At 44.6% G+C, this 18,866-nt stretch overlaps 1 protein-coding gene across 2 annotated transcripts in view; it reads left to right on the forward strand.

Annotated features, from left to right (window-relative positions):
• Nucleotides 1-8,372: 8,372 nt before the first annotated feature.
• The window catches only part of Ptpn11 (protein tyrosine phosphatase non-receptor type 11), a 66,597-nt gene continuing 56,103 nt past the window's right edge, over nt 8,373-18,866 (forward strand). The window contains exon 1 of one of the 2 annotated variants that reach the window (XM_048447451.3): nt 8,373-8,566. In XM_048447451.3, the coding sequence (XP_048303408.1) occupies nt 8,553-8,566 (14 nt within the window). In that variant the 5' untranslated portion in view covers nt 8,373-8,552. The remainder of the gene's footprint in view (nt 8,567-18,866) is intronic. The other variant, XM_048447452.3, reaches the window with a different exon arrangement.

The following is an 18,866-nucleotide window of genomic DNA, read 5'->3' on the forward strand; positions in this document are numbered from 1 at the left end:
TCTAATTGAGCAAAAGTTCCTCACTGGTGTACCCATCCATTTTTGAGTTTTAGTTAATTTTAGATATAGTCATGTTGATGACCAAGAATAGCCCTCAAAGACAGTAAGCATTTTAACCTCAGAGCCGTATCCCCAGATCCTGGTTTTCTTTGTTTTTTGAGACAGGATTTTGTTATGTAGCCTCAGCTAGACTGGTGCTTGCTAAATAGCCCAGTCTGGGCTCAGACTCTCAGCAATCTTCCTGCCTCAGCCCCCAAGTATTGGGATCTCAGGCAGGTAGGTATTGCATATCTGTCTTAAAAGAATTTGTCTAATGCCAGGAAGATCTGTTGCTTTCAGAGTTGAGTAAGAATCCAGATTAGATTCTCTCATTAAGCAGCTGAGGCTGACCCGGAAGTTTATGTGACATCCACTTTGGCCTCAAGAGCTGTCTGCTTTAGACTCTCAAGGGCTGGGATTTGAAGCATGTATTGTCATTCCCAGTGAATAAAGTATCTTTATTTATTTAATCTTATGGCACCTAAGTATATGTGTGACAATGTTTGATAGTATGTATGCATGTTCCTGTTTGTTTATGTAGGGGTTGCAGGCACATGTGTGCTATTGTATGTATGTGTGTATGTGTAGGTTAGAGGTCAGAGATCCTCCCTTGCCACCTAGATTGAGACAGGGCATCTTTGCCATCGCATATTTCAGGCTGGCTGATGCAAAGATTTTTGTAGATTCTCTTGTCTCTGTCTCCCACTTGTGACTTGCTGGGGTTACATACCCTGTGCTGCTATGTCCAGATTGTTCTGGGTCCTAGGGATCCAAACTGACACTGTCAGGTTTGCTGGAAAGTATACTTACCCATTCCACCATCTCCCCTGAATTGCTTATTATTTGTTTGTTTGTTTGTTTGGTGTTTGAGACAGGGTTTCTCTGTGTAGCTCTGGCTGTCCTGGAACTAGATTTGCCTGCCTCTGCCTCCCGAGTGCTGGAATTAAAGGCATGTTCTGCCGCCGCACCCCAGCTAAGTCTATTTACCAAAAATTTTAAAAGATCTTATTTTTTATTTCTAATTCTGTGTGTATGTATGTGAATGAGTGTATGTATGAATGTGTGTGAGAGAGTATATGAGTTTGTGTATGCATGTATGCATATGTGTGCATGTTTGTATGATTGCGTGTCAGTTTGCACAGGGCAGTGTAGAGGCCAGAGGTGTCAGATCCCCTGGAGCTATACTTATTGGCAGTTGTGAGTTGACTCAAGTGGGAGCTGGGGATTGAACTTAAAATTCTATGCAAGAACCGTGCATACTTTTAGCCACTGAGCCATCTCCCCAGAAACATTTATGTATTTTTGAGTGAGTCTTACATAGTTCAGGCTAGCCTCTAACTTTCTAAGTAGATGGGGTAACCTTGAATTTCTGATTCTCCTGTCTCAGTCTTTTGATTTCTAGGATTACAGGAGTGTGCCACCATGTCTGGTATACAGGGTAATGGGATCAAACCCAGGACTTTATAAATGCTGCAAGCACTCTGCTCACTGCTCTGTATCCTCAGCCCCTAATAAACTATGTTGGCTTTGTGTGTGTGTTTTGTTTGTTTTGTTTTTGTTTTGAGAAAAGTTCTATGTAGCCATGGTTGTCCTGGAACACAATATGAAGCCCGGGCTTACCTCAAATTGATAGAGATCCATCAACTGCTATACCTTTCAAGTTCTGGAATCAAAGGCATGTGCTACCATACCCAGTTTTTTTAAAAATTAAAGACATAATGGTGCACACCTTTAATCCTAACACTCTGGAGGTGGAGGCAGGCAAATTTCTGTGAGTTTGAGGCCAGCCTGGCCTACAGAGTGAGTTCCAGGACAGGCTCCAAAGCTACAGTGAAACAAGGCCAGCCTGGTCTATAAGAGCTAGTTCCAGGACAGGCTCCAAAGCTACAGAGAAACCCTGTCTCAAAAAAGAAAAAAAAATATATATACATATATATATTTATTAGCCAAGCTAAAAATTTAAAAATCCTTTTTGGCCAGGTGGTGGATCCTTTATTACATTTATTTATTATGTGTGTATGTGTGTGTTGTACTTATGCCAGGGTATATGTGGCAGTCAAAGGACAAATTGCAGGAGTCAGTTCTTTTGCTAGAGCCAACTTGCTGACCTCCAATAAAGTATCTTTAAATGAATATATTTGAACTTGTTATCAGTCAGTCACTGTGCTAGACTTCCGCACGTGTAGTGGAAGGAGACAAAGACCTTGTCATTTAAGGAGCTTGCGGTCTGAAGGAAGACACAGAAAGTTCAGTCCCAGTGATGCTGAAGTGTGTTAGGGGCTGATAGAGTCATGAGCAAGCATAGTCGGACCCACAGGAAGAGGCATTTACTTATTTTGGAAAGTGGTCAAGGGGCTTGCCAGAGTATTATCCCTACTTAAACTGGAGTTTAATATTGCCTGGCATTTAGTTTCTAATGGGTCGAAGGTTAGAAGGCTATTCCAGACCTTGGCTGGTAATGGAACCCAGTTATTAGAATACTTTTCTGGCATATGTGTGGTTCCCAGCACTGTATGAATCTTGTGTGGTATAATTATAGAATTACATGCCTGTAATCATAGAATTTGAAGGTAGAAGCAGGAGGATTGAAGTTCAAGGTCATTCTCAACTAGTAATGAGCTCAAGGCCATCTTGGGACACCTGCCTCAAACAAAAGGAGGTGGGTGATTAAGTGCACTTGCTGATCTTCCACATCTTCCAGGGTTTGTTTCCCAGCGTACACCTGGTGGCTCACAACCACCTGTAACTCCAGTTCAAGAGGATCCTATACTCCTTTGGAATTTCTGCAGGCACTGCACGCCCCCCACCATATATACACATAACTCAAAATAAAACAAAATAAAAGAAACTTGTCTTTCTTTCTTTCTTTCTTTCTTTCTTTCTTTCTTTCTTTCTTCCTTTTTTTCTTGGGAGGGTTTCTCTAGCTTTGGAGTCTGTCCTGGAACTAGCTCTTGTAGACCTGGCTGGCTTTGAACTCACAGAGACCCGCCTGCTTCTGCCAGCCAAGTGCTAGGACTATAGGTGTGAGCCATCACTGCACGGCACAAATCTACATTTTTAAAAGAATACTCCAGGGTCTGGAGAGATGGCTCAGTGGTTAAGAGCACTGGCTGTTCTTCCAGAGATCCTGAGTTCAATTCTCAGCAACCACATGGTGGCTCATAACCATCTAGAATGCGATCTGGTGCCCTCTTCTGGCCTGCAGACATATATGCAGACAGTACAGTGTATACATAAATTTAATAAATTTAAAAAAAAATAAAAAATAAAAATTTATAAAAGAATACTCCACTAAGTTTGGTGACACATGCCTATAATCCTAGCAATTTGGAAGGCTGGGACCAGGCTGGTGGGTTGCACGTTACCCTGTGTGACTGTGGTCCTTGACAAATGGAGGTCCTGCCTCTAAAAATAAATGATTTTTTAGCCGGACAGTGGTGCACCTTTAATCCTAGCACTAAGAAGGCAGAGACAGGCAAGTCTCTGTGAGTTCAAGGCCAGCACGATCTACAGATCAACTTCCAGACATAAAGAAACCCTGTCTTGGGGGCTGGAGAGATGGCTCAGCGTTTAAGAGCATTGCTTGCTCTTCCGAAGGTCCTGAGTTCAATTCCCAGCAACCACATGGTGGCTCACAACCATCTGTAATGAGGTCTGGTGTCCTCTTCTGGCCTTTAGGCATACACACAGAAAGAGTATTGTATACATAATAAATATACAAAGAATATTGTCTACATAATAAATAAATAAAATATTTTTTAAAAAAAGAAAGAAACCCTGTCTTGAAAAACCAAAAATAAATATCAATTAAAAATTAAAAATGAAAGGAATATTCCAGACATGCAAAACTAACTTTTGTAAAGCAACTATGCCAGAAACACAAAGAACGACGCCTTTGGCAACTGTTGGGTTCTGTGGCGCCAACTATATTTGGAAGGGTCTGGTGCAAACTGAAAGATTCCAGCTTAGTCTTCAAGGCCTTGGGTCTCCTTCCCAGAAGAAAAGAGTGCTACAATTCCAGTGGAGTTCTAGATAGCTCTGGACAGAGTATGCAGAATATAGTCTAGGGTGTTTTCCATACTTAAATGCTCCAAGTCTCCTTTGGAAAGGAGCTAATGAGAAATGGTGTTTACCAAGAACTCTATCAGGCACCCTTCTAAGCACTTCACAAACTCACCCTGGGGGGCAGAGAGGGAAATTGAGGTAAGGGAGGTCCTTTGGCTTGCCTGTGACATTCATGTGGGCAGATGCAGGACTCACGTCTGACTCTTGTGACCCTTCCTCTTAGATTCCTGAGAAAGAGCCCGGAAGGAGTCCTAAGCAAGGACAGCTGTCTTTGCACCACGAAGATAGGAGAGGCTTCTTATCCCAGAGGAAGTTGCCTCCAGTCTGAGGTTAAAGGCAGAAACCTGGGTCCTGGGGAGGGGGGACAGGAAGTAGATTGTTACATAGCATGTGGGGGTGGGGACTGAAGTCACTCAGTGTCAGAGAGAATGAAGTGGGTGGGGGGGGAGATAAGGGATTGGAGAAGTGAGCTGGGATTATTAGACCATGTATTTATTCCAAAAATCTAGACTGTACCCCAAAGTCAGTGAGAAGCCATGGAAGGATTCAGTGTGAAGAGTACTGGGGCTGCACTGTAGATGAGATCACATACGCCTCAGCATGCATGGAGCTGAGCTCAGGGACCCCAGCACAAGACTGAATCCCAAAGGTGTTTACAATCTGTATGTAAAATGCAAAGGTGTAGAACCTGTAAACATCTCCCATATACTTTGATTCTTCTTTGAATGATGTATGGTGTCTGATCCAATGAATATAGTTGTCCCCCTGTATTGTTTAAGGAATTATAAGGAGAAACTGAAACTGGCGTTGTAACTCAGTGGTAGAGTGCTTGACTAGTGTGTGACAGGCTCTGGGGTCCATCCTCAACATCCCAGCAGAGGGTTGACTTTATTTAAGCATAGAAAATGTGTGCCTATAATCCCAGTGCTCCTTGGGAGGTGGAGAGAGGAGGATGGGAAGTTCAAGGCTAGTCTTGGCTAGTCTTGAATTTGAGGCTAACAGTTCTGGCCTATATGCGATGCTGTCTACTTCCTACCTTTCTTTCTTTCTCCCTTCCTTCCTTCCTTCCTTCCTTTCCTTTTTTTTTTTTTCTTGAGTCAGGGTTTCTCTGTGTAACAGTTCTTGCTGTCCTGGGACTCACTTCATAGACCAGGGTGATCTTGAACTCATAGAGTTCTGCCTGCCTCTGCCTTCCAATTGCTGGGTTAAGGCATGCACTACCATTGCCTGACTGAGACCCCATTTCAAAAGTAAGCAAACTACTTGGGAGGCAGAGGCAGGCAGATCCCTGTGAGTTAGAGGCCAACTTGGTCTACAAAACAAGTTCCAGGACTGTAACACAGAGAAACTGCCTCTTGAAAAACAAAACAAAGCCAGGAAGTGGTGGAGCACGCCTTTAATCCTAGTACTTGGGAGGCAGAGGCAGGTGGATTTTTGTGAGTTCAAGGTCAGCCTGGTCTGAAAGAGCTAGTTTCCAGGAAAAGCTCCAAAGCCAAGAAACCGTGTTTCGAAAAACCAACCAACCAACAAATAAACAAACAAAAGAAGCAAGCAATCAAGAAAAAGAAAATAAGAAAGAATGAAAAAAAGAAAGGACCACTTGGAATGTGATTAATTGTGTGAAGAGTTGGGAAAGGTACATCTATGGGTCTAATAGTCTAGGTGCTAATGTTACATCCATGGCCCACATTTAACTGCTTGAACACTTCTTATGAATATGTTATGTATATTAATTGGCATAAAAACAATTAAATTATTGTTCATCTTAGTCAGGATCATTTATAGTCCAGGCTAGCCTTGAACTATTATACTGCCAAGAATGTCATTGAATACCTGATCTTTTGCTCCCACCTTCCAGGTGCTGGGACCACTGGCATGTGCACTGTTGGACCTGGCTTTAAATTTTAAATTTGTGTGTGAGTGTGTGATGTGAGTATGTTGATGCCAGCGTGTGATGTGTATGTGTGTGTGTAATGTTTGTGGAATGTGTATGTGTGATGTGCATGTGAGTGCATGTATGTGTGTGGTATGTATAGGAATGTGTATGTGGGAATGAGTGATGTGTGTGAGTGTGATGTATGTGAATGTGTGAGTTTGATGTGTGTGATTTTGTGTGAGAGTGTGATGTGCATGTTTGTGTAGGATATGTGTATGTGATATGTATGACGTGTGTTGTATATGTGGTGTGTGTGAGTATATGATGTATGTGTGTGAATGATGTGTGTGTGATGTATGTATATGAGTGCTGGTGTGTAGACACGTGAAAGTCAAAGGACAATTTTAGGAACCCGTTTTCACTATCACCATGATATTCCATTTCCCTGAGTACAAACCAAAGCTACAGATAGCCTATAGGACTGAAGCCTATGACTGCTCGACAACTCTCTCCTTCCCTTTGTCTATTCATCTTTTAAGAAAATGTCCCTCTATGTAGCACTGGCTGCCTAGAACTCTCCCTGTACATCAAGATGGCCTTGAACTCACAGAGATCATCTTGCCTCTGCTTCTTTTTCCTGAGTGTTGGGATTAAAGGCTGGTTCAGCTGCCATGCCTGGGCATCCCCTGTACTTTTTTTTTCTTGAGACCTGCCTCTGCCTCCTGAGTGCTGGGATTAAAGGCATGCACTTTAATCCCATGCCTAGATCTACCCTTTTCTAAACTCAGCTCCTTGTGTTTCTTCATTGTCTCTCCACTTTACACAGAGACCTTTCCAGTGTTTTCCAAGTACAGGAGACAACCTCTGCCACAGGGTCTTTGCAGCAGCCTCTTTCTGTGCTTGAATTGATATTCTGCTAATTTATCCCTCACAGATTGCTCCTTAGCCAGACAAGTATTCAAACGTCACTTCAGAAAAGCCTATGTTGCTGGGTGGTGGTGGCGCATGCCTTTAATCCCTGCACTCAGGAGGCAGAGGTGGGCGGATCTCTGTGAGTTTGAGGCCAGTCTGGTCTACAAGAGCTAGTTCCAGGACAGGCTCCAAAACTACTACAGAGAAACCCTGTCTCGAAAAACCAAAGGAAAAATAAATAACGGTCATGCTGGTTAGCCTTTCCTACTTTTTCAGAGTTTTGCTTTCTCTGTTATCCACAGTCAACTGCAGTCTGAAGCTATTAATTGGAAAACTCCAGAAATACTGATCAGGGGTCCAGAAGAGGGAGTCTGACTCTTTGGAGCTGGAGTTAGATAGTAGTGAGCTTCCATGTGGGCGCTGGGAATTGAACCTGGTCCTCTGCAGGAGCAGTTAGCTCGCCAATCTGCTCATCCATCTGTGCAGCTCCTAATTCATTAGTTTTAATTTCAAGCTTCATCAAGGTGTAGCTGTTCAAGAAAACCTCGGAACCTCCCCCCCCCCCCCCCCCGTCCCGCCGTAATGTACTGATACTAACAACTTGGACATTCTGAAGAGAAGTTATGAAGTGCTTCTTTTAAGTGAAAAATCTTAACTTAGGAAAACAAAAACAAACCAATCAAACGATAAAACGCCTGCCAGGATTGCTAATCGGATGTGGGTGAAACCGCAAAAACGGAGAAATTCGTGTTAACTTTTACTTCAAACTGAAAAATATGGTCACATATAAAAATATGGTTTCTTAAAAACAAAACAAAACAACAAAAAACCCATCCCTCTCACCCCCAAGCAAGCCATTGGAGCGGCGGGAGAGGTTAAGCTAGTTAAACACTGCTTTTGTTTATTTTGTTTTTCTCTGTGTAGCTCTGGCTGACCAGGCTGGCCTCGAACTCATAAGAGACCCACCAATCTCTGTCCCCCTAGTCCTAGGATTAAAGGAGTGCAACTCCACCACCCGGCAAAAGGAATATATCTTAAAACATTTAATTATGTGTATATGTACGAGTATGTGCATGTTGAGTGCAGTGTCTGCGGAGCTAGGAGACGACGGCGTAGATACTGGAGCTGGAGTTAAAGGCTGTGGGCCGCTCACTATAGGAATGGGGAACCGCATTCCGGTCCTCTGCAGGAGCAGCAGCAATCGCTCTTGACCGCTGAGCCCTTATCCCTGATCCCTGCTTGTTTGGTGTTTTCCACATGTGCGCCTGCACTGGAAGCACACGGTGTACTCCCATTTGCGTGCGGAGTCCTAGGTTTAGAGGAGGAATGGCCTCCCACAAACCGGTGGACCGCCCTACAAATTTAGAAAAGGAAGCACCCGGGCAGGGCAACCGGAAGCAGGAAGTGGAGGTGGCGCGGTGCTGACATCACTCAAGCGCCAGCGACAAGGGGCGGGGCGAAGGCGGAGCGAGCCGGGCGGCGGGGCGGCCGCACAGTGTCCTGGATCCAGGCCTGGCGGGGATAGTGCGCGCGGCCGGCTGGCTCTGCCCGCACCGGTGTCGGCTCCCCAGCGGGGCCTCGCTCGGGTCCCCCCATGTGACGGCGCTCCGCGGAGCCTGAGCGAACAGCGGGTCCGTGCGGAGCCGGAGGCGGGAGGAACATGACATCGCGGAGGTGAGCCGACCGCAGGGGCCGGGCCGCGGCCTGGGTCCCCGCCGCCTCCCATCTGTCCGGCCATAGGGAGGTACACACAGTCTCCCCGTCGGTCCACCGTCCCCACTGCCCCTCCTGCGGGTCCCCATTCATTTCCTGCCGCCCAAGTTCCTGCTACCGCGGCCCGGGATGCCCGTGGGGACACCCGCGGCTCGGCCGGCCGCCGCATTCCTGACCCATTGCCTCATGAGTGTGGTCTCCTGGGGATTCCGAAATAACCCCGTGCGCTCGGGGAGGCGCTTGGACCATCGGGGGGCCTTCACGCGGGACCCTTTTAGGTGCCCCCTTTTCGCGTCTTCTCCCTCGCCTCTAAGTGCCAGAAGTGGGGAAACTGACGCTGTCTGCCGCCAATGAGAGTATTCCCTACCCCTGTGATCTTCTCTTTGAAAGGTGGGAGGGAGGGGAACCTTATCTGGTCGTGGAATCCTTCCCTCCGGTAACTAGTGTGTTCCCGTTTTACGGATGTGGAAACTGAGGCTCCTTAGTAACACGCTCATGACAGGACAGGATTTGAAGCTAAGGTCAGGAGGAGGATTAGTGAGTTAATGGGCCCCTTTGAAACTTCAAGGTAACAAGACTCAATTGCTGATATTGACTTTGCTCTTACTAGAGGCCAGCCTAATACGTTTTGGTACCGCAGTCCTATGAGGTCAGTGGTGGTCTCCCGTTCTAAAGATGAACAAATTGCCGGGTGGTGGTGGCGCACGCCTCTAATCCCTGCATTTGGGAGACAGAGTCAGGATTATCTCTGTGAGTTCGAGGCCAGCCTGGTCTACAAGAACTAGTTCCAGGACAGCTAGGGCTATTACACAGAGAAACCCTGTCTCAAAAAAACAAACAACAACAACAAAAAAGATGAACAAATTGAGTTTTTAGAATTAAGTACATTGTCGAATGTTACCCTCGGAAGTGGTGAAGACAGAATCTAGATGTTAATTACTACGTAGCCGTTATTGTTCTGTAACTGTTGCTAATTATTTGAAAGCTATAATTTTGTTGCTAAACACTGGTGTGACCTCTGGTTTTTAAATAAGGATGGGACTGTTTCTGTGTGTCTCTAGACCGCTCTCACACACGACCCATTGTCTATTCTTTTCCATGAAGCTTTGGTTTTATGGCCACCAGCTGAGACATTTGAAAAATGGTTTCAAGCTGTTGGTGTGTACCTGAAAGAGAGACCTTTCAAAATATTAGCTCCTCAGAAATACACCTGGATGGTATTCCTTCGTGGATCAAAAACCAAAAAAACATTGAAAAAAAATTGAAAACTTGTAGGAAATGAGTGACTTGAACAGGTCTCGTGGCATGTGCTTGCAGATCCGGGTAATAGCTAACTCCATTTCAACAGAACAGTGTATAGAACTCAAATGTTCTAATTCTTCAGGGAGCTTTTAAATAAAACACTTGTCTATTCTTTAATCTGTCTAATATTCGTTGAGTCTTTTGTCCCTTTTGTCTGTTCTTCCAGACTAGTAAGAATCTGCTGCTTTGGGAGACAAAAAGATGGCCCTGGGGGTAGGGAGAGGGGCGAGGAGTAATAGACCCTACATTGTCCAACTTCATAGTGTAGAAGCAGGGCAGTGTGGGCACAACGTAAGCAGCAAGTGGTCGGGATGTCAGTTTGGAATAGAGTTGTCCCTTCTCTTCAGTCCTGGCACTTCTGTACCTATTATAGAAAAGTGTTTCCTGAAGGTCACATTCTGGAAGCCAACACACACAAAGTGTCCCTTGTGTAGTATATTTAAATTGTTAGGTTGATAAATTGAGACAGGGCTTCTCTCATTGTGTTGTCCAGGTTACCCTCCAACCACATTCCTTTGACCTCAATGTCCTAGGTGCTGGCTTCACAGATTGGATCACTGTGGGAGCTTGTTTTATTTAGTTTTAAAATCAGTTTTATTAGATAAGTTGCATCTAATTCAATGTACAATTTGGTAAACCTTGACTTATGTGCACACTTGGGAGACTGTTACGACAGTCAAGATAATAGACGTATCCACTACTCCTGCTGAGATTTCCGCAGCTCACTCTTACCAGACCTTTGTTCTCCCTTGACCACTATCCTGCTGTGACCATTATTAGTTTGCATTTCTTAGATTTTTATTTAAATGGAACTAGACAATATGGACTCTTTTTTTGGAAGGGGAGTCCTGATAGTTTATTATTGAAAGTTAATTTTTTTTTTTTAACATTTATTCATTGTGTGTGTGGCCTGTGTCATGGCTTGGTAGCAAGTGCCTCTGTTGCCAAGCCATCTTGACAGCCCTGTCTCAACCTTGTTTTTAAAAAACAAACATTTATTTGGGGTGCTCATGCAGTTTTCGAGTATATGAAGATCAGAAGTTCTGTACTTGCCCAGGTTGTCCTGGGGGTTGAACTAAGATTGTCAGGGTGGTCAACAGGTGCCTTTACCCACTGAGCCACCACAAGGCTGTGCTTTTTTTTTTTTTGATTTATTTATCTTTTATTTTATGTGCATTGGTGTAAAGGTGTCAGGTCCCCTGGAACTGGATTTTCAGACAGTTGAGGGCTGCCATGTGGGTGCTGGGAATTGAACCCGGGTCCTCTGGAAGAGCAGTCAGTGCTCTTAACCGCTGAGCCATTTCTCCAGCCCCAAGGCTGTGCTTTTTATATGCAGCATACGTATTCCTTTTTTCCAGGCTTCACTATGGAGCTCTGACTGTCCTGGAGCTCACTCTGTAAACCAGGCTGGCCTCAAACTCACAGAACTCCACAGAGCTCCACCTGCCTCTGTGACCCAATGTTGGGATTAAAGGTGTGTGCCACCACACCCCAACATAATATACCTGTTCTGAGGTCCATCCACACTGTCTTAGAGTTCAGTTACTTGTTACTGCTTGGTTGTGCAGCATCCTGTTGTAGAACTGCTTGCTTATTTACCATTCTTGATGGACCTTTGTCTGTTTCTAGAATCTGTCACTCACGTGATGTTATGAATGTTTCTGCGAAGGTGTCAGCATGGTTTGTTTCAGCTCTCTTCAGTAGCCATTTACAAGTTGAATGGCTGTATTTACTTTTTACAGACACTTGCAATCTGTGTGCAGAAGTGCTTCCTCCACTGTCTGTTTTCCAGCCAAACTCTGAGATTACATATAGCTTGTTCATATCTTCGTCGAATTTAGTACTGTCAGTCCTTTTAATCTGAGCCATTTTTGTGCAATGTCATATGTCAGTTCAATTCTGATTTCTTCTTTTCTTTTCTGTTTTTTTTTTCTTTTCTTTTTGTCGAGACACGGTTTCTCTGAGTAATAGCTCTGGGTGTTCTGGAACTCTGTAGACCAGCTGACCTTGAAGTTACAGAGGCACCTGCCTCTGCCTCCTGAGTGCTGGGATTAAAAAAAAAGCATGTGTCACCACTGCCCCACCCCTTTTTTTTTTTTAAAGATTTATTTATTTTTATTTTGTATGTATGGCTGTTTTACAGTAGGCATGTGTGCCATATGCATGCCTCATTCCTGCAGAGGCCAGTAATTCATTATTGTGTGACGTATTGGTACTTCTTTTCTGTGGCTGTTCAGTTGCCCCAGGACTGCTGCTGGGGAGTCTGTCTCCATGGTAGAGGCTGCTCTATTGTTGAACAACACTTGACCTTCATGTGGATTTGTTTCTCGACTCTGTTGTCTTCCACAGATGTTTCTTTGTCTTCATACCTGTTCTGAGTGGTCTTGGTTCTTTTTTTAAAGACAAATTTTCTATTTAATTATGTTGTGTGAGAGATGAGGGTGTATGTGTTCACATGGGGAAGTCAGGAAACAACTTTGTGGAGTCACTTCTCATTTCCACTTTTATAAGCATTCTAGGGATCAACTCAGGTCCTTAGGTAAGTGTCTCCCCCACTCCCCCCAAGCCCTCTTACTGCCTGAGGATCTGAGAACACACTGAGTTTTGATGGGGATTCAGGGAAGGTCTTTGAGGAAGTGATCATAGGAACTGACACTTGAATGTCAAGCACATTACTGACATTTGTTTTACTTAATTATAACAATAAGCCCCTCCTTTTTTTTTTTTTTTTTTTAAGACAGTGTCTCACAGTGTCACACTGGGTTGTCTAGAACTTGCTACTTAGTGCAGGCTGACCTTGAGCTCACAGAGATCCACCTTCTGCCTCTTGAATGCTGGAATTCAAAGTGTGTGCAACCACCCCCGTCCTAAAACAGTTCATTCTGATTAGTGTCTGCGGGCTTTACATTTTATTTATCTACTTATTTTTTGGTTTTTTTGAGACAGTTTCTCTGTAGCTTTGGAGTCTATCCTGGGAACTAGCTCTTGTAGACCAATTGGCCTTGAACTCACAGAAAGCTGCCTGCCTCTACCTCTTGAGTACTGGTATTAAAGGTGTGTGCCTGCACTGCCTGGCTTGCAGGCTTTAAATTTTTGTGAGCATTCAATAAGCATCATGTTGGTCTATTCAGTGTGTTGACTTCTCAACCTTGAAGTTAGGGAAACTAAAGAATGGAATAATTAAATGACTGGTCCTGGGGAATCCAGCTGAGAGAATAATGAACTTGGTGTAAAAATTTCATATATGCCCTACCTTGCTCTCACCTAGGTGACAGACATGCCTGTCTTTTCAAGCCTTCTTCCTTCAGTCCTCTTTTGTTCCTCCAAAAGATACATGTGATAACTTGAGCTGAGGGTGGAATGCTGAGCTGTCCTCATTGGAGGGTTCTGGTTTGTCATCACAGGTCAAGTACATTTTGTCCCAGGTGCTCTCTGGCAGCCACATTGGTTTATCTCCTGGGGGAGTAAGTAACTTGTGCTGCTGAAAACCAACAGTCCCTGTGCCTCTCCAGTGGCATCTCACTGCCTTTATTCATGTTGTGGCCTCACAGAAAGCCCAGGTTTGGGCTGGAATTGCCCAAGAGCATGGGCTGAACCTATTACTTTCCATTCTTGCTCATGCTCAGTGTGTACACGGTTAGGAGATACACTTGATATTGGAATGGCAGAGCCAAGTTATGTTTGTAATTGTCACTAGCAGACCCTGGTGGACCCAGTTAGGCAGCCACAGAATGATAGGTACACTGAACTGGTTACTTTTTTGCTTTAGAAAACAGGTGGTACTTGCCATCTGAGGCTGACATTTTTAGAGGAAGGGCAAACACTGCTGTTTGATAGGTGCCAGGGGAGTTTTGGATTGTACCAGTTCTTGATACCCCTCAGATAGGTTCAAATGCTCTAAAGTGCAATCCGATTCATTATTGTGACTTTGAGAGTGTCTTGTGCGTTTAGCAAAGGTTCCATTGGTACTTGGCAGAGCTGACATGGGAAAGGCTCTGTGGATTGTGCATCTTTGCAAGGAACATTGAGTTTATGGAGGAACCTGACTTTTTACCAGCACCAGATGAGTTATATAAAACCAGTTCCAAGTTGAGATCTACAGTTGATCAGTGTGTGATATACTGTTTAGAATACATTTGTTTGTACACATTGTGCTGTATACATTTGTACAACTGTGCATATGTATCTAAGTAATGTGTGTGTATGTACACACACAGAGAGAGTCTGCTTTAATTAGTGTAGAGACAAGGTGTCTCTATGTAGTTCAGGCTGGTATCAAACTGAGAACCTCCTGCCTCAGCCTCTCCTGGCATTACAAGCATGTGCTACCGCATTCCAATTCAATTTTTGTAGTGCTAGAATTGAATGTTGAGCCTCTTGCGTTCTAGGCAAACACTCAAGTCCACACATAGTCTACTTTTTAGAATTATCTAAAGATAATTTTGGGTTTGGTGCACACCAGTAGTCTCAGCACCCAGAAAGCTGAGGCAGAGTTGCTGCTGTGAACTTGAGGTCAGCCTAGGTATAGGAAGACATGGACTTAAAAAGCAAATCAGAAACAAATGCTATGCCAAATTTATCAGCTCACAGTGATGAAATTGTCCATTCACTAACGTTTATTTTGTTCACTATGACAGGTCTTATGTAGCCTGGCTTGTCTAAAACTTTACATGTAGCTGTGGATGTTTTCGAACTTGTGATCCTCCTGCTTCTGCCTCCATAATGCTGGGATTATAGGTGTGTGCCACCATGCCTGGCTTATTTATTTAGAGACAGGGTCTCACTTAACCTGGGCTCATTGGGACTCAAGACCCTCCTGCTTCAGCCTCCTGAGTGATTGTAGGCATGATCTACTCATGGTTCACTGAACACAGCGTGAGATTACTGGTCCAAGGAAACAGTGCTCTAAAAGTACTGAGCTAGGGGAAGTCCTAGGGGTGTTTGTGATCAGGAGGAAGCTTGTGGAGGACCTGTAAGACTGGGGGTGCATGTGTGGTAATGATTGGACCATAGAAGAATCCATCCCCCCCTTTCTTGTGCTGGGGATGGAGCCTAGAGTTTTGTCTTGTGTGTGCTCAGCCTGTGCTCCTTCATTGAGCTACATACACCCGCAACCCTGTGGGGACTCCTAAGGTTTTCAGTGTCATTTGCACCTTAGAGCAATTGAAAGCCAAAGAAGGCTGTGATGGGGAATGGCATGAGCTGATCTGTTTAAAAATATCCTTTTGACTCCTGGGAAGGTAGGCTCGCAGGAGGGTTTCAGTGAGATCAGACAGAGCGAGGCTTTGAAGTGGGGGAGAAGCACTCTGGAAAGAGGCTTTTGGAGACATTTTCTTTTATTGCCTTGTCATCAGAGTAGAGATGCTGACCAGTAAGACTTCAGAAGATAGATATGTACGACAGAGTGTCTGCTATCCCACAGTGATTTATATGGACAAAGTGTCTGCTGCCCCAGAAGAGCTATTCTTGCAACTTTTTTTTGTAGCGTCTTGCTTAGATTGCTGTCCCTTTCTTCGTGACTTAGCCTTTTCCTATATAATACTCAGCATTTAACTAGGGAAGAGGACTGTTGTCACCTGCACAGTGCTCTTTCTGTAAGACGTGATTTTTCTGGGGCTGGAGGTGAGAAGGGTAAAACAGGGTGACTTATTTGCTGGCAAGAAGCTGAAAGAAGACTATAGACCTCCAATTTTAACCCCTTCTTCACTGCAGCTGCTCTTTCTGTATCCGTAGGGGCGGGAGGCTCTCAGGAAACAAATATCAGCACTGTCATGTTTCATTGGCCTTTGTTTTATTAAGTCTTATCTGTTATTGTTGTGTGGTGGCGCACACCTTTAATCCCATCACATAGAAGGTAGAGGCAGGAGAATCTCTGTGAGTTTGAGGCCAGTCTGTTCTACATAGCAAACTCCAGGACAGCCATAGAGAGATCCTGTCTCAAAAACAGAAAAACAAAACAAAACATTTTTTTCCCACTTGACACAGGTTCCTATCCTCAAAGAGCAGAGCTTTGGATTTTTGTTTGTTTGTGTTTTTGAGACAGGGTTTTTCTGTGGCTTTGGAGCCTAACTGGCCTTGAACTCACAGGGATCTGCCTCCTGCCTCTGCCTCCCAAGTGCTGGGGCTAAACTGCCCGGCTGAGCTTTGGATTTTCTTCTTTTTAGATTTATTTATTTATTAAGTATACAGTGTTCTGTCTGCATGTTTGCCTGCAGGTCAGAAGAGGGCACCAAATCTCACTGCAGATGGCTGTGAGCCACCATGTGGTTGCTGGGATTAGACCACCACCGGCAGCACTGAGGCTCTTTCTCATAGGTACTTCCGCTGGGGATGCTCGGTTGCTCATGCATCTTTCTGTGAAATGGCTGGGATCCACCTGAGGCATTATAACCAGAGATCCTTCTTTGTTTTTGAGACAGGGACTCACTATGTAGTTGTAGCTGGCCTAGGACTCACAGGCTGGTTTTGAACTTGTGGTGATCCTCCTGTCTGCTTTCCAAGTGCTGTGATTACAGGTATCTACTACTTTCATGGCATGTGTGATCCTTAATATAGGTGGTTACCAGAGGTTGGCATGAGTGACAAGTCTCAGAATGAGCAAGAGAAAAGCACTCACTTCTCTCCCTCCAGCGTCTTTGAAATTTATTTTATGTCATGGCACTGCGAATTAAGCACAGGCTACACATGTTCTTTCACTGAACCACACCCCAGCTGTCCTGTGTCATCTTGGTCACTAAGTATCAGTCACTTCATTGGTAAGTTCTTTGAGTCATCCCATGTGCCTTCTTTAGATAATACTGACACAGCTCCATGGTGGTGCAGGTGTGGCTGGTTTGTGAACTAGTCCCTACTGTGGTGAATTGTGCTAGGTAGAAGGTGGGAGGAAGAGCTATTTGGAGACTTTTGTTTGTTTCAGTACCTAATGTCCAAAGTAGTTGAGTCTAAGTCTGGGGTGGTGCAGGCTTATAATCATAACACTTGGGTGATAGAGGCAGGAGGATCAGGAGTTTAAAGCTAAGTAGCTTGAGCTACTCAAAACCCTGCCTCAAAACCAAACCAAACTAAACCAAGCCAAACCAAACCAAACCAAACCAAACCAAACCAGAAACAACCCCCAGAACAAAAACAAGTGCTGGGCCCAGTAGAAGGCTTCATGTGCCTGACCAACCGAATACTGTCCAGGCTCCTGTTGTGAAGGAGAGTACTGACTCCCATGATTTTCCCTCTGGCCTCTAGCACACTGTGGCATGCAGCTACACTCATATACATACATCATACACACATAATAATAAACCAAATACTAAAAAGAAGCAAAAAAAATCTCTCTAAGTGCATAGAGCCCTGGAGGCTGGTCCTATGAGTCCTGTCGTTTCTCTGCGTCTTCTCAGTGGGATTCTCAGCAGCTGAAGTCACTGCTTTTCACTAGTCAGCATGCTGCCGACTACAGAACTATTTTATTTTATTTTATTTGTCCATATAGTTGAGGGAAAGACTTTGGTCATCAGAAATGCTTTTGGAAAATTAGCTAAGAGTGGGGTTTAATGTATATTCAAGCTCAAGGGGATGGCTTATGGCATGGAAACTTCAATTAGTAAAGATCTATTTGAAATACCATAGGGACAGCCCCAGAGCCACACAGAAGCGAAGTGTCTGGAAAGACAGTGGAACTGAAATGACACACTAAACAGCTTGTGGGAAATGATCATAATTAAGCATAAGAACTCTGTCCCTCGGGACATCCACCAGTAACAACAGCGGGAAACGAATGCTTATTAACCCTTTCCTCTGTTGGTCCTCTGCACTAAATACTGGTTTCTGTGGTTCCCTTGGAAACAGCCCTCTCATCTGCTCACCCTTAATAACAGGACGGGCCTAATTACAAGTTGTAAATGAAATGCTGCAGTCTATTTAATAGAAGGGTAAGCAAAGGGCCACCTTCCTTATTGCCTGCTTCTGATACTACTGAGGGGTAAGGGGATGTTTACTGGATCTCACCTGAGACACCACAGCAGTTCTGCTGGGACCGCCCACATCTATCTCTGGGTTTGTAGTGATGCTCTAGGGAAAAGAGGAGCTTGAGATAGCCAGGGTGAGGACCCACCCATCCCTGAGTGAGAAATGAGCAGTAAACTAATGATTAACTTTGACTGCAGGCTGTATGTGGTTGTTCACTATAATACTAGCAGTTTGGAGGCTGAGACAGGTGGATTGCCAGTTGGAGGCCAGCCTGGGTTACACAGAGAGACTGTCTCAAAACAAACAAACAAAAAGGAAAAAATTATTTTTATAGTTTTTGTTTGTTTGTTTGTTTGTTTATTTAACAGGGTTTTGCTGCTTGCATTTTTCTGTGAAACCTCACTCTCCTGGCACAGGGTGCGCCTCCTGTACCAGGCCGCCACGAGTCTGGATCATTATCCTAGGAGTTGAACACACACACACACAGAGATCGGATCATTTACCCAAAGGGTAAATGTCAATCTTTATTCAGCACACGTAGGCTTATATACTTGGAGTCAAGAGGACGAGAGCCCCCTCCCACCTGGAAGTGAGAAGAGGGGTGTTGACAGCTGGCAAAGCGGCCTGAGCCTCCATGCAGGGGGTATCGAGCTGGGAACCCTGACAGACAGATGGGAGGAGATTTAGGGTGCCTGTGAGGACCTTCTTAGCAGGTGAAGTTATCATAGCAATGACAGAAACAAGGCTTTGAACTATTTCCCTCCGGCTGCCAGAATGAGCAGGGGAAGCTAAGCTGGTTAACGTAAACAATTCTTGCATCCTGTGTTTTGGCCTCGAGGAACAGGGAAGACAGGGCCCTACAGGGTTTTTCCTGTGTAACTGCCCTGGCTGTCCTGGAACTAGTACTTGTAGACCAGGCTGACCTTGAGCTCAAAGACCTTGCCTCTGTCTCCTGGGTGCTGGTGTTAAAGGTGTGTGCCACCATTGCCTGGCTTAGTGTTTT

This window comes from Myodes glareolus, chromosome 2 (genome assembly GCF_982192425.1).
Source record: "Myodes glareolus chromosome 2, mMyoGla1.1, whole genome shotgun sequence".
Taxonomy (NCBI): Eukaryota; Metazoa; Chordata; class Mammalia; order Rodentia; family Cricetidae; genus Myodes; species Myodes glareolus.